At 40.7% G+C, this 26,112-nt stretch overlaps 1 protein-coding gene and 1 non-coding gene across 3 annotated transcripts in view; both read left to right on the top strand.

Annotated features, from left to right (window-relative positions):
• The window catches only part of TENM1 (teneurin transmembrane protein 1), an 862,693-nt gene that overhangs the window by 724,397 nt on the left and 112,184 nt on the right, over positions 1-26,112 (top strand). For both annotated transcript variants that reach the window (XM_070462280.1, XM_070462279.1), the window contains 2 exons: positions 9,176-9,319; positions 18,114-18,363. In XM_070462280.1, coding sequence (XP_070318381.1) covers positions 9,176-9,319; positions 18,114-18,363 — 394 coding nt within the window. The remainder of the gene's footprint in view (positions 1-9,175; positions 9,320-18,113; positions 18,364-26,112) is intronic.
• Positions 25,434-25,505, top strand: TRNAC-GCA (transfer RNA cysteine (anticodon GCA)). Its single transcript has one exon. It is a non-coding gene; the product is annotated as a tRNA-Cys (tRNA).

Genomic DNA, 26,112 nt, shown 5'->3' with positions numbered 1-26,112 from the left:
CCCGCCTGTGTCTGCATATATTATCAATATATAATAATGCATTCTGCCTGGTCTTCATTTTAATTAAATTAAATTGCAGTGTTTAGGAGTCCTGGAAGTTCAGGAAATCAGCCATCCACCTTTAGTAGCACTGCTATAAACAATTCTACTTTTCTTCAAGATTATTGGCAACAACAATTGCGTAATTATTTAGTACAGTAGTTTGGCAAGAAAGAGTGGTGTTTCAGGAAGAACTAGACTTCCTAAAGGTTCATGACACAAAGGAGTCTGTCTAAATTGTGTTAGAAGAAACAAGGGAACATTAATGGTAATAGGTGCTAAGCTACGGTTGCTTTGTGCACACAAAACATCCCTGAGAACGATGCTTTAGTTGTTCATAAATTTCCCTTCAGTAAAGCCTAAGCAGGCTGGGCAGCCACAAAAATAGCATCCACTGAATATTTTAATAGTAAATGGGTAATGCTTTACAATTTGCAAAGTACTTTCACATACATTTTCTCATTTTAATCCTTAGAACATTCCTGCCTGGTAGGCATGGCACGATGAATGTGATCTTCATTTTACAGAGCAGAAAAACGAGGTTCAGAAAGAGCAAGTGACTTGCCAAAGACCTTTCCCAAGCAGGGATTCAAACTTGGGTCTCACAGTCCTGAGTTCTGTATGCCTTTCACTGCTGCCTGTCTTCACTAAAGGGACCAACCTGCCTTACCCAGTTCAACACCCCAGTGACTTTCTGTCAAAGAAGCTAGCAGAGATAATCATCTTTCATCGTTTCTCCCCACTTATGAATTTGAAATCATTAACTGAGAGCAGGGCTGTTTTATCCATTCAGCTTTTCAGTCACAGCACCAAGGATATGAGTTTTTCAAGGGCCTACAAAAATCTTTGCAACCTGAAAAATAAATTTATTGGCACCATAATGTGCAAAGAAAACCAGAAAATCAACATTAATAAGTTGTTTAAATAAATGTCTGCTAAATGGAGCATTATGTCAGCTTGTCAACTCCAAGTCAATTTTCACATTTAAATATGAAATGTGTTTTATGTTAGATATGAGTTGTGGGTTGTATACATTTTAATATTTCTGATGAAATGTGAGATATGCCTTCCAAAGAGTACCTATTGATACTCCAGTAAGCACGTGGTCTGTGTCCATTTCAAACTGCTGGTCACACTCAGTAGTAGATTACAAAATCCATTTCGTGAGTCAGACAGTATTTTTTTAGTGGAATAAAGTAGAATGGAATGGAATAGAACATAAGTGAATAGAATAGAGTAGAAAATACCAATGTAAAATATTAAGAGAGTACTGTTTCAGAAAACTTTGTTTCACTTATACCTGTCCATATATGCATGTATCTTTCCAAGTGTGTGTTGGGTCACAATTAAGTGACTTTCAAGCATGAGAATTTGAAAGCCATTGGTAAGGTAATATAGCCAAGAGATAGAGAAGTGAAAATGATTTGGCAAACCATATGATTTATTTTTTTAAGTCAGCATTCATAACTATTCTGGCCTCCCAGTCCCCTCTTCCAGCCCGTCTCAGGGCATTACAACCATATCTCTTTAAGATTAGGTGACCATATATATAATTTATCATTCAATCCAAGATACTCTTGAGAGTGAAAAGGGATGCTGTTAACAATAGCATCACTGGACACTGTTTTTGGCCAACCAGGATATATGGTACTTCTACTTCAAGGTTATCTCTAGTTTCCAATCCTTATATCTTAAATTCAGGGCAAATAAAAGCTTATCTATTTAAAGGACTTCTGAATCATGGGTCTTTCCCTTAATCACACAGCATGATCCAGTATAGAGGTAAAAGCACTTGCTAAGTGAGTAACTGGGTTTGAGCTCTGGCTCTGCCATCTGCTACTTAGTCAGATGACCTTGGACTAGTCACTTCACCTCTCTGGGTCTATTGTCTCATCTATCAAATTGAAATAAATATATCTTCCTCGTGAGTTTTTGTGAGTCTTCAAATTAGGTCATATACACAAAAATGTGTTTAACTGTTCAGTGTTATGCAAATGTGAGATGATATTGTTTTAAGGAGGCCACGAGTGAAAGTTCCAAAAGGTAGGTTAACCCTTCACGGTATGGGCTCTCTGGCATGATGAATGACCACTGTATCTGCAGCCCTTGGCAAATCACCTGCCTGGCACGTAGACCTACTCTGTGTAGGTCTGCTGACTCATTACATACCCAGCCCCTTTAGAATAACCAGTCCATTTTCAAGGCGAATTTTTTTTCCTAAACCCCCTCCCAAAGAAAAATGCCTCAATACTGCTAGAAGATAGGAATCTTTTTTTCTCTTGTCCTGGGCAAGGGGTGAGGTAGTGGGGAAGGGGAAGGGTTGCTCTTCATTTGGTTTTGATGCACTAGCCAGACCACAGCTACCCTGACCTTCTTTCAGTCTTGCAGAGATACAAAGCCTCACCGTCTTGCCCATATGCCACTCTCTGCCTCGAATGTTCTTCCGTGTACTTCATGCAATAAAGCCCTTCTATATGAAGAGGCTCTCCCTGGCCTTCCCATTCCAGCTTAAACTTTTGTTGCACCTGCTCATAGTACCCTGCACTTCCATACAAGTTATCACAATGTGTGTGTGTGTGTGTGTGTGTGTGTTATCTTATTTCACATTTGTTCCTCTCACTGGATTGTAAGCAATGTGAGCTCTGCTGGGGGGGGGGGGTGTTATCTTATTCTGTCTTGTTCATTCTCACATCCCCAGGGCCTGACGACAGGAAAGTGAAAGTGTTAGTCGCTCAGTTGTATCCGACTCTTTTGCGACCCCGTGGACTGTAGCCCAGACTCCTCTGTCCATGGAATTTCCCCACGCTAGAATACTGGAGTGGGTTGCCATTCTCTTCTTCAGGGATCTTCCTGACCCAGGGCTTGAACCTGGGTGTCCCACATTGCAGGCAGACTCGTTACCCTCTGAGCCACCAGGGAAGTCCTGACAACAGGAGGTACCCATCAAATATTGCATATTTGTTGAATGACTGAACAAGCAAATGCATAAGGACAGAGGCTAAGGTGGGGCCCTTAGCCTGGCCTATTCAATGGAATGCTGGGCCCACCAAGGGAGAGGAGAGCAGTGCCCAGGTCTACAAAGGCATTCGAAAATGTGCCTGTGAGCTAGTACATCACGTTGCCTCCTGTGGCACACAGGTCACCCAGGTTCCAGGTTTGCTTTTTTGCAGCTAGGCTTGGAAAAGGCAGTCAGAAAAAAAAAATTCATAAGATGTCACTGTATATGACCTCTTGGCCTAAGTGTTGTGTGGCTGCCTCACTCCTGGCTTCTTTTTACCTTTTCTACCTGTCCTTTCTCTTCATTCAACTACTATGTCACTTTTAGCACTAGCACATTTAAACTGGTAAGATATAGATCCTAAGTAAAATATTACCAAATCAAATCCAATGACTCATTAAAAAGATAGTACATCATAACCAAGTACTCTACAGTGTGTTTTAGGACCTCAAAGATGGTTCAATGTTAGGAAATGTATTGCTCTAATTTATCACCTCAATAGATTAAGAGAGAAAACTATGTGAATATCTCCATAAGTGCTGAAAAGGCACTTGGTAAAAATTCATCACCTGATTCTGACACTCTTAGTAAGCCAGGAATAATAGATAAACAAAGCATTTCAGGTCACTGGGCAGTGGGTCAAATCGGGGAGCCTCTGGGGTCATCCTATCCTTTGAGAAATCACTAGAGAATAGGGAAAACTAAAAGTCATGCTGGGAGCAGGTACTGGATCTCGTAGATAGCATTTTATCTGTATAGTCTTTGTCTCCTGTGGCTGTGGCCTTCACTTGGTTTGTTAGGTCTCTTATCTTTTATTGTTGTGGTTTTACATGAATCTACTGTTTTAAAAGAATGGGATATATTTCTGGTCCTATTTAATGATTTCTTTCAGATAAGAAGGTTTTGATCTCATTGTTAGTTACCTTTTAAATGTGATGACATTATTTTTATATATTCCTTGAGTTCATGAAGGAAACATAAATTTCTCACACCATCAGACTACTTTTAATTATATATTGCCTTCATAAATGCAACCATTATGAATTCTGAAGCCTTAGCCCGAAGCTGTTGAAAATCATCTGCTTAATCTTGTCATCTTTTGCACATCAGTTTCATTGCATGGCATCTTTACCTTGGCTATTTAATGTCAATCTCCCATCCCAGCCCTTATAGGTGAAGGTCACCATCACTAAATTGGGTGTCAGGGGCACTGTGGCCCTCCACCTTCTTGTAGTCCCCACATTATACTAATGCTGCTGCTCTGATAAATAGAATGAGATCCAGTGACTATTTTTCTAATGTCAAATGGCTTTGGGGGAGCAAGCTGCAGTCTTTCTTTATAAGCCAGTAGAATAAAGTCTTCTCTAGAAGCCACTATAATTATTGCCAGATGACTAACAGTGAAGTCAGAGCTGCAAATCCTATGACCAGAGGACAGAGTCCTCTACAAAAGCAGGAAGTCCTGTCTTGACAGTCAGTGACTCTTGGTGGAGGAAAATTCCATTTTATATCCCATTTATATAAATCCCCAAAATTTATTTCACTGTGTTGAGGTAAGGGAGAGAATACAAGAAGACAGAAATCCAGACGGAATTAAGGGTATCACAAGAGAGGCGGTCACTTGGTTCAGAGAAAGTATTCAGCCATATGAATGGCTCTTTCTCAACTGCCTTCCCAATAAGTCCACTCCAGCATGGGACCACTATACCAGCCCCAGGGAAGTATAGTCCACTGTCCATCCCCACGTGTTTCCCCTCACAGCCAGACTAGTCTATCCTCTAGAAGTCCTCTGAAATGTTGATGGGCAATTATTCTTTCCTTCCTATTACACACTATTCTTTCTGACCCCCAGTCCGGAATGCCAGAGGCTGAATTCGTGGCTTCCACCCAGCTGTGTTGATGATCAGATAGGATGGGCACCAGGCCACCGGGGAGATGGTAGTGGGTCCAGTCTGCTTATTTCACTAAGACTCAGCTGTCACAATACCAGACAGAGTGTAGTGTCAGGGCTCAGCATTTTTTGGTGCCAGCCCTGAGTAGCCGTTGTTTCCCCCATATTTCATTATATGAAAAAGAAAAGGCATGCAGTGCATTGCAGTCTGCTTTCATGAGAGGAAGTCTACTATTGGTTGCTACTGCATTTGCCAGTTCCTTGTGCATTTAGCGAGCAGCTCAACTCCATGGGGTGATTCGTCTGCCTTCTCATACATGGATTGCATGTTCCAGGATTCTGTTCAAGTGGGCTGCTGTCAGAAAGAAACCTTGCCTTGTTACTCTGAGCAAGGAGCCACATACAAAAATATCCCGACACACAGCCATTCTCATTAAAGTCAGTTGGAATTTTGGACAAGTCTTCAGTATAAATTATAACTTTATTAGCTCATAGAGCTTTCTCGAGAGAAAGTAAATCTAATAAAAATTAGAAGGAACTTATTAAGTGGCTGCCTTGTTGCTATTTGCTATGACAAGGGAGAAAAGTAATATAATTGTGGGGTGTGCAGCCAGTGCACTTTTTTGTTGTGGGCTAGAGAGCAATTCAGATACGAGGAGGTGAAGAGGATGTCTCATTACCATTGCGCTGAGGATACTTAATAGAAGCATTTCCTGCCACAGAGTTGGGAGGATCTTTAACTGTTACGGAGATGGGAAAATCAGGCTCCAAACCACCATCAGAGGTCACCAGGGCACACTACTTATTTGCAAAACTTGCGCAATCACCTTCCGGAGAAGAGATTTTAGGGGCACACACCAGGCTTAAAATATACAAAAGGCAGATCCTGACAATGGTAGGGAAGGAGATGATGGCCTGGAGCTTGTAATTATTATTATGATTATTTGTTAATCAAGACTTTTCAGTGTTGGCAAGAGAAGCAGAAACCATGTTATTCTTCATACCAACATGGCCTGATTTTTCCAACGTGAGATATAGGGCTCTCTTTGACTTAGGGATTTGATTCCCCAACTTGAACTGATGAAATACAATCTTGAAAGAATGCACTTTAGAATCAGAGTAAAATGCTAAAGGCGGACTTTAAGAACTGTTAGTATAAGAACTTGCTTGGTGGTCCAATGGTTAAGACTCCATACTCCCACTGCAGCGGGTGCGGGTTCAATCCCTGATTGAGGAATTAAGATCCCACATGACATATGGCATGGCCAGAAGAAAAAGAATTGTCTAGTACAGCAGTCTTTGATCTGATATCTTTATTTAGATTTCAGGAGGTCAGTGAACCCCCTAGAATTATATACAAAATTTTGTGTACATATGCATTTTTCTAGGAGAAAGTTTTATCACATTCATAACAAAAGGTTCCCTGATTCAAAAGGGCCTAAGAACCACCAATTCTAGTCCATCCTCTCCCCCGTCCTTTGTTACCGATGAAGAACAGAGATGGAGAATCATATGCCTGCGACCATACAGCTTGTTAATCGCAGACCCAAGAACTGAAGTGTTTTCTGACTCCAGGCCTAAAATCAACTCTTTCCACTAGAGTTGTTTTAGCAGAGCACTGGGGCCATGATAAGATATTAAGGAGATTGTAGACAGCAATGATTTGTGCCACATGTGTAGCCTGAACTAGATTACCTGTGAGATCCTTTGCATCGCTGAAATTCTGTTTCTCTCCATCTTCATAGAGAACACCATTGACACAGATGATCCCAAACTAATTTCCTCTTAGAAATCATTTCCATTTTGTCATTAGTCTTTCCTGCTCCCCATTGATCTCCGTTGCTAATAGAACTTGGTTAGGGCTAATACTGAAATGAGTTTGCATTCCAAGAGTCCTCACCAGCTGATGGCAGGGTAGAAGGGCATCCCCGTCAGGACTAGCTACATAATTTGCAGGGCCCAGTGTTAAAGAAAAATACCCAGGCTTTTGTTTAAAATAGATTAAGGATTTTAAGACAGTGACAACAGAGCATTAAGCCAGGGATGGGGCTCTTCTTGGAGGAGGAAATGGCAACCCACTCCAGTATTCTTGCCTGGAGAATCCCATGGACAGAGGAGCCTGGTGGGCTACAGTCCTTGGGGTCGCAAAGAGTCAGACACGACTGACTCAACTTTCCCTGTGTGACTGTACAGGTCACACACCCATGAAGATGGTCCTGATCCCTGTTAAAGCTTCGATGGAGCAGAGACAAAGAGAAGTCAGTCTGTGGTTTACAATGGCCACACGTGACCCCCAAAGTTAGCGAGTGTGTATTCACAATCATGAGGAGTTGGCTTATCTGTGCTTGTGCTCGCACACACACACGCTTGCCTGCTGTTGCTCAGCCATGTCCAACTCTTTTGTGACCACCAACTCCTCTGTCCATGGGATTTTCCAGGCAAGAATACTGGAGTGGATTGCCATTTCCTTCTCCAGGAGCTCTTCCCGGCTCATATATCAAAGCCACGTCTTCTGCATTGTCAGGCAGATTCTTTACCCCTGAGCTGCCTAGGAAGCCCTTGCGCACACACACACATGCACTCGTATATCAGTTGGACTAAAATTGCCTCTTTTCACCTAATGTCAAAATCCAAAACTCATCTGCTTGAATTTTTCCACCTAGAACCTATTGTGCTGGCATTGTTTTAGCATATATTCTCATTACCAGTTTTCATAACCAGATGACCAAAGAATAAGTGAGTTCTCCAGGGGCATCTGAAGAGTCAGGTAGAGTCAGGTACTCAAAAGCAATGACAGACAACCAGCTAGGGATATTTTAAGCTGCCAGAAAGGGGGAAAGGAGCTTCGAAGTATGCAGTGTAATGAGCTGGTAGTCTCAGGCTTGGAACATTACGAGGACACAAAGCATTTTAAACTCAAGAATCAGAACTCTGGGGTTCTAACAGGTAAGCAGGTTTGTCAACTGAGAAGATGGTTGGGTCTTGGTCTACTTGAATTCTGCATGTTTCAGTAGAGCAAAGACACCCAAGCTGGGCCATTCTGCACTTCCCATTTTAGCGGCATGCTGGGGTTCTCAGCTTAATGTACAACATCTGTGCTTCAGAAAGGTTGAAGCCAAATGTTGGGTGATGTCCTGTTGGTTAGAAACTAAAATCTAACATGAGCAAAGTGGAATTTACACTTGCATGGCTTATAACACTCTAAGCAAACTCAGACTTCTCAGCAAACTAAAGGCCAGTTAGCATGGGAGAAAACATAAATGGGCGAATTGATTTTCGTTAGTCTCATGTGTAGTGAGGTGTTGTATAAGTGACCCAGTACTCCAATGCCCACTTCCTAAGTGTATTTTGCACTCAAGAGAGATCAGAAAAAACTTTCCCTGCACTTCTCCTACAAAGGTAAAGAAAGAAATGGTATCACCACAGCTTAAGACTTCACAGATGTACAGAACAGAATTTTGGACTCTGTGGGAGAAGGCGAGGGTGGGATGTTTCGAGAGAACAGCATCGAAACATGTATATTATCTAGGGTGAAACAGATCACCAGCCCAGGCTGGATGCATGAGACAAGTGCTCAGGCCTGGTGCACTGGGAAGACCCAGAGGAATCGGGTAGAGAGGGAGGTGGGAGGGGGGATCAGGATGGGGAATACATGTAAATCCATGGCTGATTCATGTCAGTGTATGACAAAAACCACTACAATATTGTAAAGTAATTAGCCTCCAACTAATAAAAATAAATGAAAAAAAAAAAGACTTCAGAGGGCTTATTTCTTCTGTTCTACAACACAGCCTTTTACCCAAAAGCCCATACGGAAGCTCGATGTCCAAAACATACTTAATGATAGCCTCAGTGAGTCAGTCATTCATGTATGTATCCAGTATGTACTGACTGATCATTTTTGGATGCCCGGTGCTTCCAAAAGGTAAAAGGTAGTTGTTGTTGTTTAGTTACTAAATGTTATTTGTTTGACTCTTTGTGACCCCAATGGACTGTAGCCCGCCAGGCTCCTCTGTCCATGGGATTTCCCCAGGCAAGAATACTGGAATAGCTGGCCATTTTCTTTTATTTGTGGTCAAATTTCAACCCAAATCAGAATTCAATAGCAAATGTGGTATCCAGAGAATTACCAACTAGTGCCAAAAAAGAAGCAAGTCTTTTTTTACTTATTTTTATTAGTTGGAGGCTAATTACTAGAAGCAAGTCTTTTAAAACATTCTAAAGCATTATTAAATCTTCATTTGCAGTGTCTGTGGGATATGAATATGAAATGTGCCCAGACTTTATTCTCTGGGAGAAAAGGACAGTTATCTTGCAAGGTTTCGAGATGGATGCTTCTAACCTAGGAGGCTGGTCATTGAATAAGCATCATATTTTGAATCCTCAAAGTGGTAAGCACACTTTAAAATATTCATTAATACTGTTTTCCTAATGCTATATACATATATATATGTAATATTTACTGCAGAAAATTTGGAAAAGTGCAAGGAAAAAAATATTTATAACTCCACCACCTAGAGATGACCATATTATATTTCTTTTCACATGCAATCATCTGATTTCAAATTAGTGCTAATCAAGTGAGACCTCTTCACAAAGTTAAATGAAACTGGGTTTTCAGAATCATCTATCATTACTGCTCTAGCCCAAATGATTAACCAGTTTATCCAACCTTGTAGCCAACTTTTAACAATTGGAATAATAATTGCCATATTTCATGTGATCTAAGGCATCACTGATTATAAGTATCTGTGTGTTTAGTCGCTCAGTCATGTCTGACTCTTGTGACCCCATAGACTGTAGCCTGCCAGGCTCCTCTGTCCATGGAATTCTCCAGGCAAGAATACTGGAGTGGATTGCCATTTCCTTCTCCAGGGGATCTTCCCAACCCAGGAATCGAACCCGGGTCTCCTGCATTGCAGACAGACTCTTTACCAACTGAGCTACAAGGAAAGCCCACGATTATAAGTATACCATTATTTTATGGAAAATACTGCCAGTTAAACAATGACACACACTGTTTGCAAGATACATGCTTACTCCAGAGATGTTAAAATGGGAAGCATCTTCGAATTAATGAATCATATGTGTCATACAGTTTTTAGCGGGCTTTAGTGAACTCTGTCCCATTTTAAACACAACAACCCTGCAGTGTGGCCTTCACCTCACTGAAAAGGTCAGGAATCCAAGGCTGAGTCACATGACTTTCCCCCAGGGCTCACAGTGAGTGGTCAGAGGCATGTACTCTCTCTACACCAGTTTTTTTTAATCCATATAAATGTCAGTATATGCGGTAAGAAGCAAGGTATAGAGTAAAGATATAGCAATGGATAGTAGTGAAAAAGAGGTAGGAGGGACACGGGGAAGACAAGAAAGAATCTGGGGAAAGAGTGCAGCTCCAGACTTCACTTAGTTTTAAGCCTCCTGAGTCCTGGACTTAGGAAAAGCAGGTCAAGCAGTGAAAATCCATATGTGCTCATCTTCCATCTTTGTCTTCTTTGAACCACTCTTCCTGCTGTCACTGTCGCCTAGTTTGTAATTTCGATGTTACATCAGAAGAGACCACAGGTGGCCCTTAGCCCTTGCTTCTCTCAGACAAAGCCCTTGCTTTCCTGGTTATAAAGGCTTCATCCAAGTTCCTTCACCTCCTTTTGCTGGGAAACCTGTCATTGGTGTTTCCACCCAGCATCATTTGAACATCTGCTGGTAAGTTTTCATTGTGAACTCATACTCCTTTTCATCTAAAGAGGCAGATTCTGAGCAGCCTTTAGTAGGATGCTGTCTTGGGGTTATTTCTCCAGGACTGGGGATGTGAATGTACTGAGACAACTATATCCTTCCATCCTTGTATCCATCTGACCTTTGTGAAACAGCTGGCTAAGGCAGGGTTCTCTTGTAAGGCCATGAACTGACCAAGGCTAAGAGATCCATTTTATAACCACACCTCTGGTCTTATTCATGTGCACTGTAGTTGAATCAGCCAAGCTGACCAGCCCCACAGGCTGGGAAATTTTGATCACCCAAGCTAACCAGGTTTGCTTCAAACATAGCCAAAGACCACTTACCAGAGTTCCAGTGTAGGACCCTGGAAGGTGAAGGAGTCCACTGCCATATGCCTCCCATTACATGTCCTTCCCCACTTTCAAGGAAGACTCTGAATTCCCCTTCCAACTGTTTGTTTAAGAGCAAAGATTCAGGCATAGATATAAAATGTCAACCCTTTTTCTGTTGTCAAAAGGAGAATCACAGTTTCAAAAGTATAAAAATAAAAGGGCAGATGCCAGTTATTAAATTATTAGGTTTTTTGTTTTGATTTGAAAGAGTTTGACATTTTAAGCAGCCGTTTCTTTTCCACTCACTTTTATTGGCTGGTATGGATTGTCTCTTTCAAATGCCTGTCATTGACATTAAACACAAAGTGGGAATGACCTCAATCGAGCCAGTCCCCAGCTGTGTGCTCCCAGTCCTATATTCTCTTACCATTTGCTTCACCCAGGCTGAAAAATTCAGAACAGATGGAAGCCATTCAAAAAGTTGGCTTTGGGGGCCCCCCTGATTTCCACAAATGTGTTCTTTCCACCTCTAATCCACCAGTAATTCATGTTTAGGGTAATAGGTATCAAGTTACTTCCAAGAATCTTTTTCACGGCTTTATTGAAGTATAATTTATATACCATAAAATTCACCCATTTTAAGTGTACACTTCAATAATTTTTAGTAAAGTGTGGAGTTCTGCAACCGTCACCACCACAGAGTTTTAGAATATTTTTATCACTCCAAAAGATCCCTGGTACTCACTCCAGCCCCACTAAATCTACTTTCTGTCTGTTTCTGAGAATTTTATCCTGAGAAAGAAACCTTACTTAAGACAGACTTATTTAAAGGAAGATTTGTTCATTTTATCCAGGGCTCCCCAACCTCCAGGATCTAATGCCTGATAATCTGAGGTGGAGCTGATGTCATAATAATAGAAATAAAGTGCACAATAAATGTAATGCGCCTTGAATCATCCTGAAACCATTCCCCCTGCCCCCCTAGTCCTTGGAAAAATTGTCATCCATGAAACCAGTCCCTGGTGCCGAAAAGGGTGACTTGATATTATCTTTATCAACACATTTGTAGCCAGGAAACAGGGCTGAAGCCAGCACTGCCACTGCCTTTCCGCCTGCCGTTGGACACCAACACCTCTCTTGGGACATTTTGGGAGTCTAAATCCTACCCACAAAGGCAGTTTTAGAAGCAGGAATGATGAGTGTGAAGGAGCAGCTTTGAGAGGACCAATTAGAAAGCAACGCACTCTCCCCGGTCAGGTCAGTCTTTTCTGACTGATTAAGGCCAGAGCCTAACTCTTTAGGCACCCTGCTTTTTTGATCTGAGACAGAGAGCAGATTAGAAACAAGAATCTATCTTCCCCCAATTTCTTCTCACTGGTTAAAAAGACACCTGTAATTAAATTGGATGTCTGCTGCCATTCAATTCTGCAGTTTTTCTTTGCCTCCTAAATCATTATGCAGCGGGTAGTTTCTAGCAGGCAGTGTTTTCAGACCATTTGTCATTTCAGTTGCAGCAATTGTATTTACCTGACAATTAGCCATTGCTTGTGGAGCATTGTTTCCAAATATTATGTCTGATATATCAAGATGGTTCTTACTTTTACTGAGATTAACAAAGAAAACCAGCTGGGAACTTGTGTTTTTCAATATTTTTCCTTCAAAATACATCTTATTAGTGACTGCAGAGAGTACGTATTTGTTTCTTTTAAGATAAACAAGTTCTTTAAAATTTTGCCAGTTGAGTATTTAAAATTATTAGAAAAAACTATCCAGGGTTCTAATTGGGTGTTGTCATCTGTCTGAAATAAATCAAGAATTTCCTTTAACTTAACCTCCAAGATAGGCCAGTAGTTTTTTGGCAAATGGTTTTACTGGGAGGGGAAGTAAATTTCCATTGATCACATTGGCATGTCTCCCAGTTTGTGTTTATATCCTCTCAGTCAAGTCCTAAGAGAAATATTTATTGTGTCCCTTGTTGTTCATAAGCCTGAAAAATGGTTTCTTCTTTGAAATCAGTATAAAGCACCACCCACTGGCTTCCAAGGGGAATTTTATTTCAAACTTATTTATAAGCTTCAAAAGAAGTTCTGAGCAAGGTAACAGGAGGATGAGTCGTGTGTTTAGAAGTATGCTTAAATTATTATACAACAGACTTGACTTTTTGGCAGAGAAAAGGAAAACTTGAGGGAGAAAACATGCCACAGGCCCCCAGCCAGTGGGGTTTCTTTGTTAACTGTAAACAAGACACCCAATCCTTAGCAGGAAGTTGGCCTTCCTATAAATAATGTGTGTAGTCTCTGGATCATTTGATTCTGTTTTCAAAATGAGCATGTGTGGCAGAATAAACTGGAAAGGAGGCAGCAGTAATTGATCAAGATTTCCAGGAACATAAACAAAATATTTTCAAAGCAACCTTTTGCAGAAGAATTGGTGTTAAATCATTGTTGCTAGATGGTATGCCCCGGTTCTATGTAATGGAAGGTTAAACAGATTCTTGAAACAACAAAAACACCCTTCAAAATGATCTATTTTTCCAGGGCAATACAAAAGGGGTTTGCCCATTTTTGTTTTGATTGCTTCAGCTTTAAACAGGAATGGTAATTTCAGTACATGGGCACTTTAGTACCTTGCATGAAAGCAAGACATCAATTGTTGAGATGTAATCAGAAAGTACATTGCCTTATGTTTTATTTCCTTTAATCATTCTTCTTCTTTGATGGAGTGCTGGGCTTTCTAATAGAAAAGAAGAGTTTTAGAATTGCAGGCTTAGAAGAATGGTTTAGAATAGCCATCTTTAGTTTTTAAATTGCCAGGAGCCTGGTAATAACATGTCATTTTGAAGGTAATTGTTAACTATATCATTATATTGATATAAAAAAATGGATATCTATCTGTGAAAATAGATGTTAATAGCAAATCTGGTATTTCCAAGCCAATAATTGGAAATATTTTTGAATGATATACCCTGTAGTGCATTGCTGAAATACTGACATGCTAAACAGTTGGTTTCCTCATTTATTGAAGAACATATCATAGTCTCATTGGTAGGATATTCAGTGAGCGACCATCAGGAGATTTCTCTTCAAAGATGTTGTGCAAATGTCATGCCAGTTCTCATTCACTTTCTCCCAATTCATTTAAATTGTGATATTGATCACACTGCAATTAAGTGTTTTGGGGGAAATGAAATTCCATCCTATTAATCTAACTTAATTAACTATTCTAAATCTTGAGAAATTTCTTCATTGCCTAATAAAGTTATTAATAAAATTAATAAGAAAATAGTGAGCCTCAAGATATCTATCTCATGGTTCTGCAATAAAAGAGCAATTTGTTGGGGCATAAGCTCATAGCTGCTCCTGCAGATATGTTGGGAAAAAATAGCCAGAAATCACCTTGGGAGAGAAAGTAAAATTACTTAAGATTTGAAATCCAAAGCCTATATAAGTATGGCATTTCTGTTTCCAGGTTCATATTTGGTGCCATGGCTTTGTGCATGTTTTACCCTCTTAATTTTTGCCAGTGACATTCCTATTTCAGAGTGATCAATGGTTTCTATTGTAGGACTGTGGGACCAAAGTTGGAAGAAACCAAGGGAGACATTTCAGGAAGTGTTTAGGGAGAATAACAGGGAGTCCAAGGAAATAGATAGCAGGAGTCATAGGAGAAAAAGTAAGACTGGACAGGATAGCTGCATTCATTCATTTGCTGTCAGTTGCTACAGCCTGACATACTGGCATCTCTTCTCACCACATGGATTTTTTTTTTTACCTGCCCTGGCTCATTCTGGGCAGACTTGAGCTGTTTAGCACAGCAGTACTTGTTCCTTGGGTTTTCTGCCCAGGCTCAGCAGGTTCTCAAAATCACTGTGATTTGGACAAGGAAACTACAAGAGACTCAAAGTCTGTTTCCAACATTTACTGAGCACTTCTAATGACTTGGTCACAGGGATTGGCACTGAAATGCAGAAAAGAGTAAGACAGAGGAAGGAGTTCATGTTGTGATGGGGAAGATAGAGAAGTCATGAAAACGGTATCTTACATGTGGCAGGTGTCATAGTAGAGCTATGGAAAAGAAACTGCGCACACTCACAGAGGAGGGAATAACAAATTCTGCCTGGACAGAGCATCCAGGAAGAACTGCGCTGAGCTCTGGAGGATAGATTAGAGTTTCCCAAGCAAACAAGATGAGGGGGGCATTCAGGATGGAGGGAGCAGCAAAACACAAAAGCAGAGAAGAACAGAAGCATGTGAAAATACTTGTACATAGTTTGCTGTAGCTGAAACTCGGGATAAAAATGAGAGGGTAATGAGAGGGGAGACTGAAGAAGGAGACAAGAGCCAAATCATGAAGGACTTTGTATGCCTTAATCATAAGAAAGGAGCCCCTTATCCTGTAAAGCAGGGGTCCCAACCCCTGGGCCACAGATCAGTAATGATGTGTGGCCTGTTAGGAACCGAGCCACATGGCAGGAGGTGAGCAGCAGGCAAGCGAATGAAGCTTCGCCTGTATGGAGTGAAGCTCCCCATCTCTTGAATTAAGTCTGAGCTCCGCCTCCTGCTCAGCAAACTCAATAAATGTAATGCGCTCGAATCATCCCCAAACCACCCCCCACTCTCGCCCCCATCCATGGAAAAATTGTCTTCCACGAAACCAGTCCCTGGTGCCAAAAAGGTTGGAGATTGCTACCATAGAGGATGTGGAACTACCGAAAGGTTCTAATCCACATATTGAAATAATCTTTATTTTATTTTTAATTGGAGGATAATTGCTTTACAGTATTGTGTTGGTTTCTGCCATATATCAACATGAAATAATCTTTACAGCAGAAATATGAACAATAGTTTGGAGATGGGTATACACAGAAACCAAGAAATTAAGAAGTTAAGAAAAACTGGACTAAAGCAGTAGTAGTAAGAACAGAGACCATGGAACTGGTTCAACATATTTGAGGAGATAGTGGGGGTTTAGTAATTAATTAGGGTTAAAGAATGAGGAAAACAAGAGCCACAGTGGTGCCCACATTCCCAACTTGAGTAAATACATGCCTGGTGATACCACTCAGAAAATCAGCAGAGAACATAGGAGAAAGAGCATGGTTTGGGGGGGGGGGGGGGTTGGTACAGAAAAATAGAGTTCAGTCTTTTTTTCTTTCTCTTCTTTTTTTTAAAAAATTGGAGGCTAATTACATTACAATATGTGGTGGTTTTTTGCCAATACATTGACATGGATCAGCCACAGGTGTACATGTGTCCCCCATCCCGAACCCCCCTCCCCATCCCATCCCTCTGGGTTGTCCCAGTGCACCAGCTGTTTCATGCATTGAACTTGGACTGGTCATCTATTTCACATATGGTAATATACATGTTTCAATGCTATTCTCTCAAATCATCCCACCCTCGCCTTCTCCCACAGAGTCCAAAAGTCTGTTCTTTATAACTCTGTGTCTCTTTTGCTGTCTTGCATATAGGGTCATCATTACCATCTTTCTAAATTCTGTATATATGCATTAATATACTGTATTGGTGTTTTTCTTTCTGACTTACTTCATTCTGTATAATAGGCTCCAGTTTCATCCACCTCATTAGAACTGATTCAAATGCATTCTTTTTAATAGCTGAGTAATATTCCATTGTGTATATGTACCACAGCTTTCTTACCCATTCATCTGCCGATGGGCATCTAGGTTGCTTCCATGTCCTGACTATTGTAAACAGTGCTGTGATGAACATTGGGGTACATGTATCTCTTTCAATTCTGGTTTCCTCAGTGTGTATGCCCAGCAGTGGGATTGCTGGGTCATATGGCAGTTCTATTTCCAGTTTTTTAAGGAATCTCCACACTGTTCTCCATAGCAGCTGTACTAGTTTGCATTCCCACCAACAGTGTAAGAGGGTTCCCTTTTCTCCACACCCTCTCCAGCATTTATTGCTTGTAGACATTTTGGATAGCAGCCATTCTGACTGGCGTGAGATGGTACCTCATTGTGGTTTTGATTTGCATTTCTCTGATAATGAATGATGTTGAGCATCTTTTCATGTGTTTGTTAGCCATCTGTATGTCTTTGGAGAAATGTCTGTTTAGTTCTTCTGCCCATTTTTTGATTGGGTCATTTATTTTTCTGGTATTGAGCTGCATGAGCTGCTTGTATATTTTTGAGATTAATCATTTGTCAGTTGCTTCATTTGCTATTATTTTCTCCCACTCCGAAGGCTGTCTTTTCACCTTGCTTATAGTTTCCTTCATTGTGCAAGAGTTTTTAAGTTTAATTAGGTCCCATTTGTTGATTTTTGCTTTTATTTCCATTACTCTGGGAGGTGGGTCATAGAGGATCTTGCTGTAATTTATGTCAGAGAGTGTTTTGCCTACTGAGTTCAGTCTTAAACTTGTTGAGTTTAGGGTACCAGTGAGACATCCAAGTAAAGAGATGTAGTAGGAAATTGCACATCAGGTGAGAACTCTGGACAGGAGAAAAATTTCAACATAGAGAGATGGGAGTTAAGTCATGAGAATAGATGAGATTTCCCAGAGAAAATGACTGCAGAGTAGTTTCCAGCATTTTCATAAGTCCGTATCACTGATGATGGTGAGATATGGGGGTCCAAAAGAGTGGAACATTCAAGTTCTTTTCTCTTTGAAGTGCATTCTAGTAGTATTACCAAAGTAGATTACCTTTCTGATTGTGTTTTGCTAAGTTAATATTAAAATTGACTGACCCTCCCTTTTCATAGTTGCATACAGCAGGACGTTTGAAGTCAGACAGATGTGCACCAGGCATCAGAAAAAAGTCAGTCAGAGATGAAAAACCAGCCACGGATGATTCCCAGAGCCCAAAGTGAACAGGAAATCATTAAAAGCCATTAAACGCTTTATTGAGGCATTTAGAATCAGCATTAAAGGGACTGGGTATATTACCCCATTCAGTAGATGGACAAACTGAGGCAAAGTGTTATGCTGCCATTTGTTGTAGCTGTGCAGTTAAATAAAACCTGGGCTGATGTGTTTCACTCTCAGGTTCTTTTATAGCAAGCCAGCGCTCCTTCTTGCTTTGAACAATGAGAGAGAATTTAAAATATTGCCAAGAATATGGTGTGGTCATTTTTTAATTCTTTTTTTCCCCCCTTGGATCTAGGAATCATACATAAAGGGAATGGAGAAAATATGTTCATTTCCCAGCAGCCTCCAGTCATAGCGACCATAATGGGTAATGGACACCAACGGAGCGTAGCCTGCACCAACTGCAATGGCCCCGCCCACAACAACAAACTCTTCGCTCCTGTTGCCCTAGCTTCCGGCCCTGATGGTAGTGTGTATGTTGGTGACTTCAATTTTGTAAGGCGAATATTTCCCTCGGGAAACTCCGTTAGTATTTTGGAATTAAGGTAAGTCTCCTCTAATCTCTGTGTTTGCTTAGCGGATGAGGTAAAAGCAAGAATGAGATAAGAGGAACAGACAAGGCATTGCACGAAGGAACAGAAAATGCAGTCGCCATATTGTAGTACCGAGCTGAGATGCAGGAATAGGGCCAAAGACATAGGTCACCATGCCTACTCCCACTTGAAGAAACCTTTGAGCACTGCTTTGGAGAACCAGGAGGTGTTGACATGCCTGTATGTGTGGCCTTCTCTGAGTGCATTCCTGACACTGATGTGGAGCTGCATACTGTCGCGTGCTCAGGTAAGTCACTCAACTTGGCCTGCTCTGCCCACAACAAAGACTCATCCAAAATACATAGTATTGATTCTAGCAGGTAGAGGTGTTGTCAGAGCCAAAAACTACATTTTCTAAGTTCTCCAGGTCCAGTCTTTTGAAGTGGTCTGTTCATCAAAAGGAAAATGGCTGTCTGTGTTTATGCGACAGTTGAAAAAGGATTAGTTTTTTCATCCTTAAAAGCTCTGATCCGTTGGAAAAAATGATTAAAGCATTCATATTTAGACTTTCTCACTCAGTTTTAGGAATTTTCTTGAGAGGACAAAGTATTTTGACACCATTTGAAAGGAATTCATACCTTTTGGCACTGTCGTTCATATTTTGGAGTTACACAGAAATAACAACTAAAGAGACCTTGGCTTAATCATCTTTATTTCTCCCTTTCTAAGGATTATTGTTGTTCAGTTGCTCAGTTGTGTCTGACTCTTTGCGACCCCATAGACTGCAGCATGCCAGGCTTCCCTGTCCTTCACCATCTTCTGGAGTTTGCTCAACTCATGTCCATTGAGTCAGTGATGCCATCTAACCATCTCATCCTCTGTCCTCCCCTTCTCCTCCTGCCTTCAATCTTTCCCAGCATCAGGGTCTTTTCCAGTGAGTCAGCTCTTCACATCAGGTGGCCAAAGTACTGGAACTTCAGCTTCAGCATCAGTCCTTCCAATGAATATTCAGGTTTCAAAGGATATCAGGCACAAATATATGTCCCCTGGAGTGCTAGAAAAGGAAAACATCCTCTCCCATCCCAAGAGGGATAGACAGATCTGTTTCCCCTCCCCTGGGTAAACTAATAAAGCCTTCTTCTAATTGGTTGTGACAGTTTTATCCCTGACACATGCCTTCAGGATATGAGACTGAAAATTTCCCTATGTTCCAGAAAACTTTGATGCCACCCTATAAACTCTTCCATAAAACAGTTCTTGCCTCAGGCATCACCTCATTGACCTGAAAAGTAGTGACCAAGAACAGTGACTGGGAGAATAGAGACAATGATGGAGCAACATGAATGCACAGAGCACAGTCAGGACCAGTCAAATCACATGAAAAGTCTTGGGTCATTTTCGTTTAACACTTATGATCACATAAACATGGAAATTTGAATACCTAAGAACATTCCTCAAAAGTTTTCAAATTCTCGTGCTTTCCTTTGGAATCTACCTCCCTTTTCTCAGACTGAGTCTTTCATACCGAGTTAGAGAACTCTTCTAGTCCCAAACCCCCATCCATTTTTCACATTAATTCACTCCAGTTTTAATACGTTTCTTAATTATAATTGCAAACGCTGTCATAGAGAAGAAAGCTGTTAAATCCCTTGACTGATAAAAAAAAAATAGATTGTAAAATTAAGATTTTATAAAGATAAAGCACATCTACAGAGTCTAAAGAGGTACTAATTCATAGCACCCTGCCCTAATCAAATGTTCATGTACCTTGGGATGTCATACCTCACCGGGATTTGTCATTATAAGCAGTGTATCCCTTTGGGCACCTACTTACTGGAAAATCAATGAAGAAGGCCATGATCGTTGTAACCTGGATTTGGAAATGTTTTATACAGCATTCTACATTGTCTTCAAAATCCTAGGGATGCTCTGTCTACATGATGCCAAACATAGGTGGAGCACTGAACAATTCATTCACCATCTGAATGTTTCCAGGCATGCAGATACTGGCCCTTGCATAGAGACCTTGTCTGGCTAACCCCATATAGCCAACCCTATAAAACCTATGTAGCTAGCTCCTATATATTAATAGCTGCCTTCTCAGAGGAAAAAAACCCATAGGATTATCTATAAAAACAAAAAATAATACTATAAAGGAAACCCAACTAAATGGACTCCTTTCCCTTGTCATTTAAATGCAAATTTACCTAAGGTGGAACAATTGTCATTCATTGAGAAGATTCTCTCTTGGTCAAGGGTCCTTAACAGTTCACAAATTTGCATTTTAGTCCAAAGTACCTTATGACCTTCCTTCAACGCAAAGTCATTTGAAGAATAAAATAGAATAACTTGGACCCTAATTGCAAAGTGGTTTTCTCAGTATAAGGAAAAATGTGTTTTGGACAGGGTGAAGTGGTTTCCAATCCCTGTTCCTTCCTGACTTCCCTGGTGGTTCAGACACACCACCATCTTCTCTCACTGCCACAGCTCTTCAAAGGCAAAGGCAAGCACACACCATGAGCTCACACACCCAGGCTTCCACTTAGCGTGAGTCTGCCTAGCTGGTTCTTCTGAGCTGACATCCTATACAGCAGTTCTTCCTAACATTTTTCTTTAAGTTCTCAGACCTTTTTGAGAATCTATTGAATGTTATGGGCCTTCTCCCCCAGAAATAAACACATTCACACAAAACTCAGCCATTACATATTTTCGTTCTCTCCCCATATCTCCACCCCCTACCTCCCACCCTAGCAACCTATCCCTGTGGATGAAGCCCTTTCGTAGACTCCTGGTTAAGATTCCCTGCATTTCTTTCAAGGAGAAAAAATATTCTTCCTTTTGTACTCCCAACACTCTTGTGATTGGCCATCGGAGAAATAACCTGATGGAATATAAATATATAGATATGATCATTTAGATGTAATTAACAGGTAACTCCCTATTCAATGATAGTCAAAACCATCAACCCAGTCTATGACAGCAAACATTATCTGTCATGTTTAATCAGAAACTAGTATAGTTCTTATTAGATTCACTTTAAAAAAAAAAGTATCCTGATCAGTAGTCTATTCTGTACACTTTGCATCTTTCACATATGATTGGTGAATTTATATATTTGCTTTATAACTTTCCCAAGTTTAAACTTTCTTGGGAGAAATAAGTTGACACAAGGTGGCTTTGCTAGCTTAAGAACCATAATGTTCATTGAATTCTACTTTATATATAGAGAGAGTTCATTTTATACCAATTTTTGGTTGATGTTAAAATCAGTTAATTTAATTGCCCCCCCCAGCGCATATTAGTCATTTTATTTGGTTGAGTCATCTGTTTCCTTGGAAACACAGACTATATATAGTCATTATGTTAATTGGTTGCATTTAAAACTGAGTGGAAGAGCAATATTGTCAATAAGTTATTACAGAAAAAATAGAGAACATTCTAGATCTTCACTCTCTGTCAGGTTATTCATTATATAACTTAACTACCCTGTTTTCTACTTTTGTATCTATAAAATTGTCAATTTAGTATTTGAGCATCCTCTTACATGTCTTATACAGTTTAACCTGTTTTAAGATCCACAAATGTGTAGTTATCCGCCCAGTGTTTGATGACATCTTGAGAGGACATAAAGCTTGCTCCTACTGGGTGCCCTTCTATATTTCCTTCTCTTTCATCTTCTTGTTCCATTTTTTACCACATTGAACAATTCTAGATGCCCCTTGACATTTCAAAGACTGGCAGACTATAGATTTTTCCTCTCAGCTCCACTGATCCAAACTGTCCCCAATTGAGTTTCTTTCGTTTGACCTCAAAAATAATTTCATTTTCATTGGTGGATGGTCATTTATTTCCTCTAGCTGATCCCCCATTGGCTGAATGGGAAGGGTACAAAAAAGTCAGTTTTGTCATTATTATTAGCAACATGCCAAGATCAACAAGATTATTTCTTGTTATTTAAGCATATAGTATCCCTTTGCCTGTTTACTGCAGATTTCATCTGCACATATACATCTTAGTGCTTCCTTCCAGTGGGAAATTAAGATACAATAATAAAGAAGGGAAGCTTATAAGATCATGCAGTTAAACCTGAGGGAGTCTCAAAAATTCATTCTGTGAAGTTTTTTTTAAGATAGATTTATGAGATAGCTTAGGTTTAGATATCCCTAGTGCTTTGCTTCTCATGTTAAAATTTTAAATACACATACACACACACACACATATTTCAGTAACTAAAAAGTGATATCACAGATTTATGAGCTTAGCAATAGAAGAGTCCATAGAAGGGTCTGGTAAAACGGGTGTGCGCTGCATCCCTGACGGTTGATCATCTTTACTGTGTTTCTCTCTCAATAACAGAAAACTTATTTATCTCACCCAACAACCCATTGCGTCTCTGGAATGCTCTGTTGAAAATTCTTCCTTATATTGAGCAAAAGTCTGCCTTCATGAAACATCCACTCAGTAGTGGCAAATGTTTACATCTAAAGCACAGAAGCCACTTCCCTCATTTACCTGAGAAGCTTTCACAAGTGTTAAGACAGATTATCATAGGTACCTGAGCTTTCTCTTCTTCACTCTCAGCATCCCCAAGTCCATCAACTGTTTCTCATCAGTTATGAGTATTTCATCTTCCTTTGATTATGACCTCAGAGTCATTTTTCAGTTTTCTAAAACTCACATGGGTAATTATATAAATAAAAACGGGAGACACCATATGAAGTGCTTCGTAAGAATTTAAATATGAGTATCCTCTTGCTCCCCTCTCATCTTCTAATTTCACAAATCTATTAAGCATAACTGGAAATGATTTATTCTTTGTAAAAACCTCATGCTGTTATTGTTCAAGATGCATGATTCTCCAGATATTTATTTTGTCCTTCCTTTAAAAAGGAAAAAAAAGAGTACCAAATGCTTCTTGGTGCCTTGAGTAATTTGGACTTGACAAACGTCAATGTGACATAAAAATTTTTTCTTGAGATTTTACTGTTTCTTTCACAGTGACTGGTTAATATTTCCTACACTGTTCTTAGAACTCAACTCCTGTCTTTGACTGGAGATTGGGTAGAACTGGAATAGCACCCATTTAGGGGCAGTTAGCATGATGAGGGACAGTAGAAGCTATAGAGAGCTCTGCTGAAGGAACAAATGGAACACAGACTTTTAAGGGCTCTGAAAATATCTGAAAAATGACCAAGGACCTTCCTCTCATCAGCAGCACTGGAGTTCCAAGCAGAGGAACAGACTACATATAGATGAAATAGGTGGTTACCTTTCCAGTTTAGTCTCATGTATTAGCATTTTCACCCAAAAGCTCCATTTACCTCACCCCCAAAACATCTTTGCTGACCTTCCAAGGGGCCCAAATTTCCACCCTAAGAAATGTGTTCCTCTGAGTAGAGACATTGGCTCTCCAAGAGTTCCCAACACAAGAACCTGTGTTAGAAAAATCCATCAAGCTAAAATCATCATTAATCACCAAGCATGGATTCATTTGTCAGATTGATTTTCAAGCGAATGGCTAGCTGAAAGCAGGGCCCTAAACGCAACAGAGAAAAGTTGTGATAAGGCCAAAGGACAGAGAATGAGAAAGATAGTCTTAACTGAGGGTTTCCTGAAGTTGGAAGCTCTAAGAAGTGGCAGGAGTGGGAACTCAGTCTTCAAAGGAAGACTCCCATGAGAAGATGAACACACAGGCAAGTCCGTTCTTTGATATCAGATACTTTCTGACTAAGGATAAGGGAAGAAGCTAAGAACAGCATGAAGAACAAGCAAAGTGCTGCAACCAGCACAGAGCAGGCCAGGCAAACCCTCGTGATGTCTGGTCATGAGCCAGAAACTCCAAAGTTGGCTTACCCCTTTTTCTCCATCCATGAAACATACTAAAGAATGGATCATACATCCTTACCAAAATGTACAAAGAATGGGTCATACGTGAGGCTAAATGAAAGAAGCCAGGCACAAAATACCACACATTATCTTATTCCGTGTATATGAAATGTCAAGAATAAACAAATTCGTAGAGACAGAAAGCAGATGAAAGGTTGCCTGGGGCTGGAGAAATGGGGCAAATGGGAACTGACTGCTGATGGGTATGGGGTTTCTTCATAAGATGATGCAAATGTTCTGGAATCGGACAATGGCCATGGTTGTACAACCCTATGAGTCTACTGGAAACTGCTGAATTGCACCTTTTTGAAGGGTGAAATTTTGTGGTATGTGAATTATATCTCAGTAAAAAGCTTTTAATTAAAGAACAGACAGCCCTTTTCATCTTGCAGGTCCTGAACAAAATCAAAGATTGACTTAAAGATCCTACCATCAGGAGCATTTCTTGCTCTGAAAAGATTTGCCCTTCCATACCTTTCTCCTCCAAACTCACGGCGAGCTTCGAGTCAGCCAGTTGCCAGGTGGTGATGCCTGCTGATGGGCCCAGGTGCCTGTGAGACATTCACACACTGACACCTCAGCATGCAGTCCATTGCCAGCTAGACAGCAAACCAACTTTGGTGGTGGCTCAATCCTAAATCTTTAACTAAAAGTAATTCTGAGACAGAACAAGGTCACACACTGGAAATAAATTCCGTCATTTTCTCTTCCTCCCTCTGAGATGTTAATGAGAGAAGCTGCTCTGCATAATATGGGACATCTTCCCAAATTCACAGTGACATTATTGGCACGATCAGAAGCGGCCACAGGAAAGTCAATCCACCCCCTCTCCCCACTCCTTGCCGTCACCTAAGAATTTCAAAACCTTTTGGAGCCAACACACATGGTTCTGTAACGTGAGAGTCTGTGGCAGATGAAACCATGCTTTAATGAGATCCTTCTAGTATGTTCACAACGCAACTTCCTTCAAGAAGATCAACCATGTAATGGTGATTAGAGCCAGCCTTAAGCACTTTCACCCTATAGTTCAGAGGCCACAAAAATAAGTAAGTGTCTAGAGACAAAGAAACTGAAAGAGGTTCAAACGCCTGAGGCCAGATTTCTAATTACATCACCCCACCCTTACCTTTTGATCTTTTGTGTCAACCCTGGGGATACCCACACTTTAGAGGTGGCCCCATGAACTAGAAGGGGCTTCCCTGGTGGCTCAGTTGGTAAAGAGTCTGCCTGCAATGCAGAAGACCCAGGTTCGATCCCTGGGTCGGGAAGATCCCCTGGAGGAGGGCATGGCAACTCACTCCAGTATTCTTGCCTGGAGAATCCCATGGACAGAGGAGCCTGGTGGGCTACAGTCCATGGGGTCACAAAGAGTCAGACACGACTGAAGTGACTAACACATAAAACGGAAAAGTCAGTGGATTGTCACTGTAGCCCACCTAGTCAAATCCCAAAAGGATTCTCTTCAACAAGAGTTAAATCAGTAGTTGCAGATGGCTTCAAAGGAAATCATTTTGTATCTTTTCTTCTTTCCTGATGTTCCAACGAATAAGAACATTTTCTAGTTGAGATAAAAAGATTTGTTATCTTCATGTTTTTCAAAATGACCTAAGAGCCAGGTTTAAAAGGATTTTAAAATTGCGATGACTATATTTCACAGATGATTATAGCCTTTTAATTCTGGGCAGATTTGACCCAAGGTCAGGCCTATACACAGACTGTGCTCCCTGGGCGAGAAGACCCATACCCCGTCCCAGAGTAAGATACCTTAGGCAGTGCCCTGCGCCAAGCTGCTTACAGATCAGGGACCCCTGAAGCATTCTGCTGCTTCTGACAAGACAGTTCAGTTTTGCCCACCCTGGTTGCTCCCTCAGAGCA

The sequence above is a fragment of the Odocoileus virginianus genome, unplaced genomic scaffold, assembly GCF_023699985.2.
Source record: "Odocoileus virginianus isolate 20LAN1187 ecotype Illinois unplaced genomic scaffold, Ovbor_1.2 Unplaced_Scaffold_2, whole genome shotgun sequence".
In the NCBI taxonomy this organism is placed as follows: domain Eukaryota; kingdom Metazoa; phylum Chordata; class Mammalia; order Artiodactyla; family Cervidae; genus Odocoileus; species Odocoileus virginianus.
This window is presented reverse-complemented; position numbering and strand designations above follow the sequence as displayed.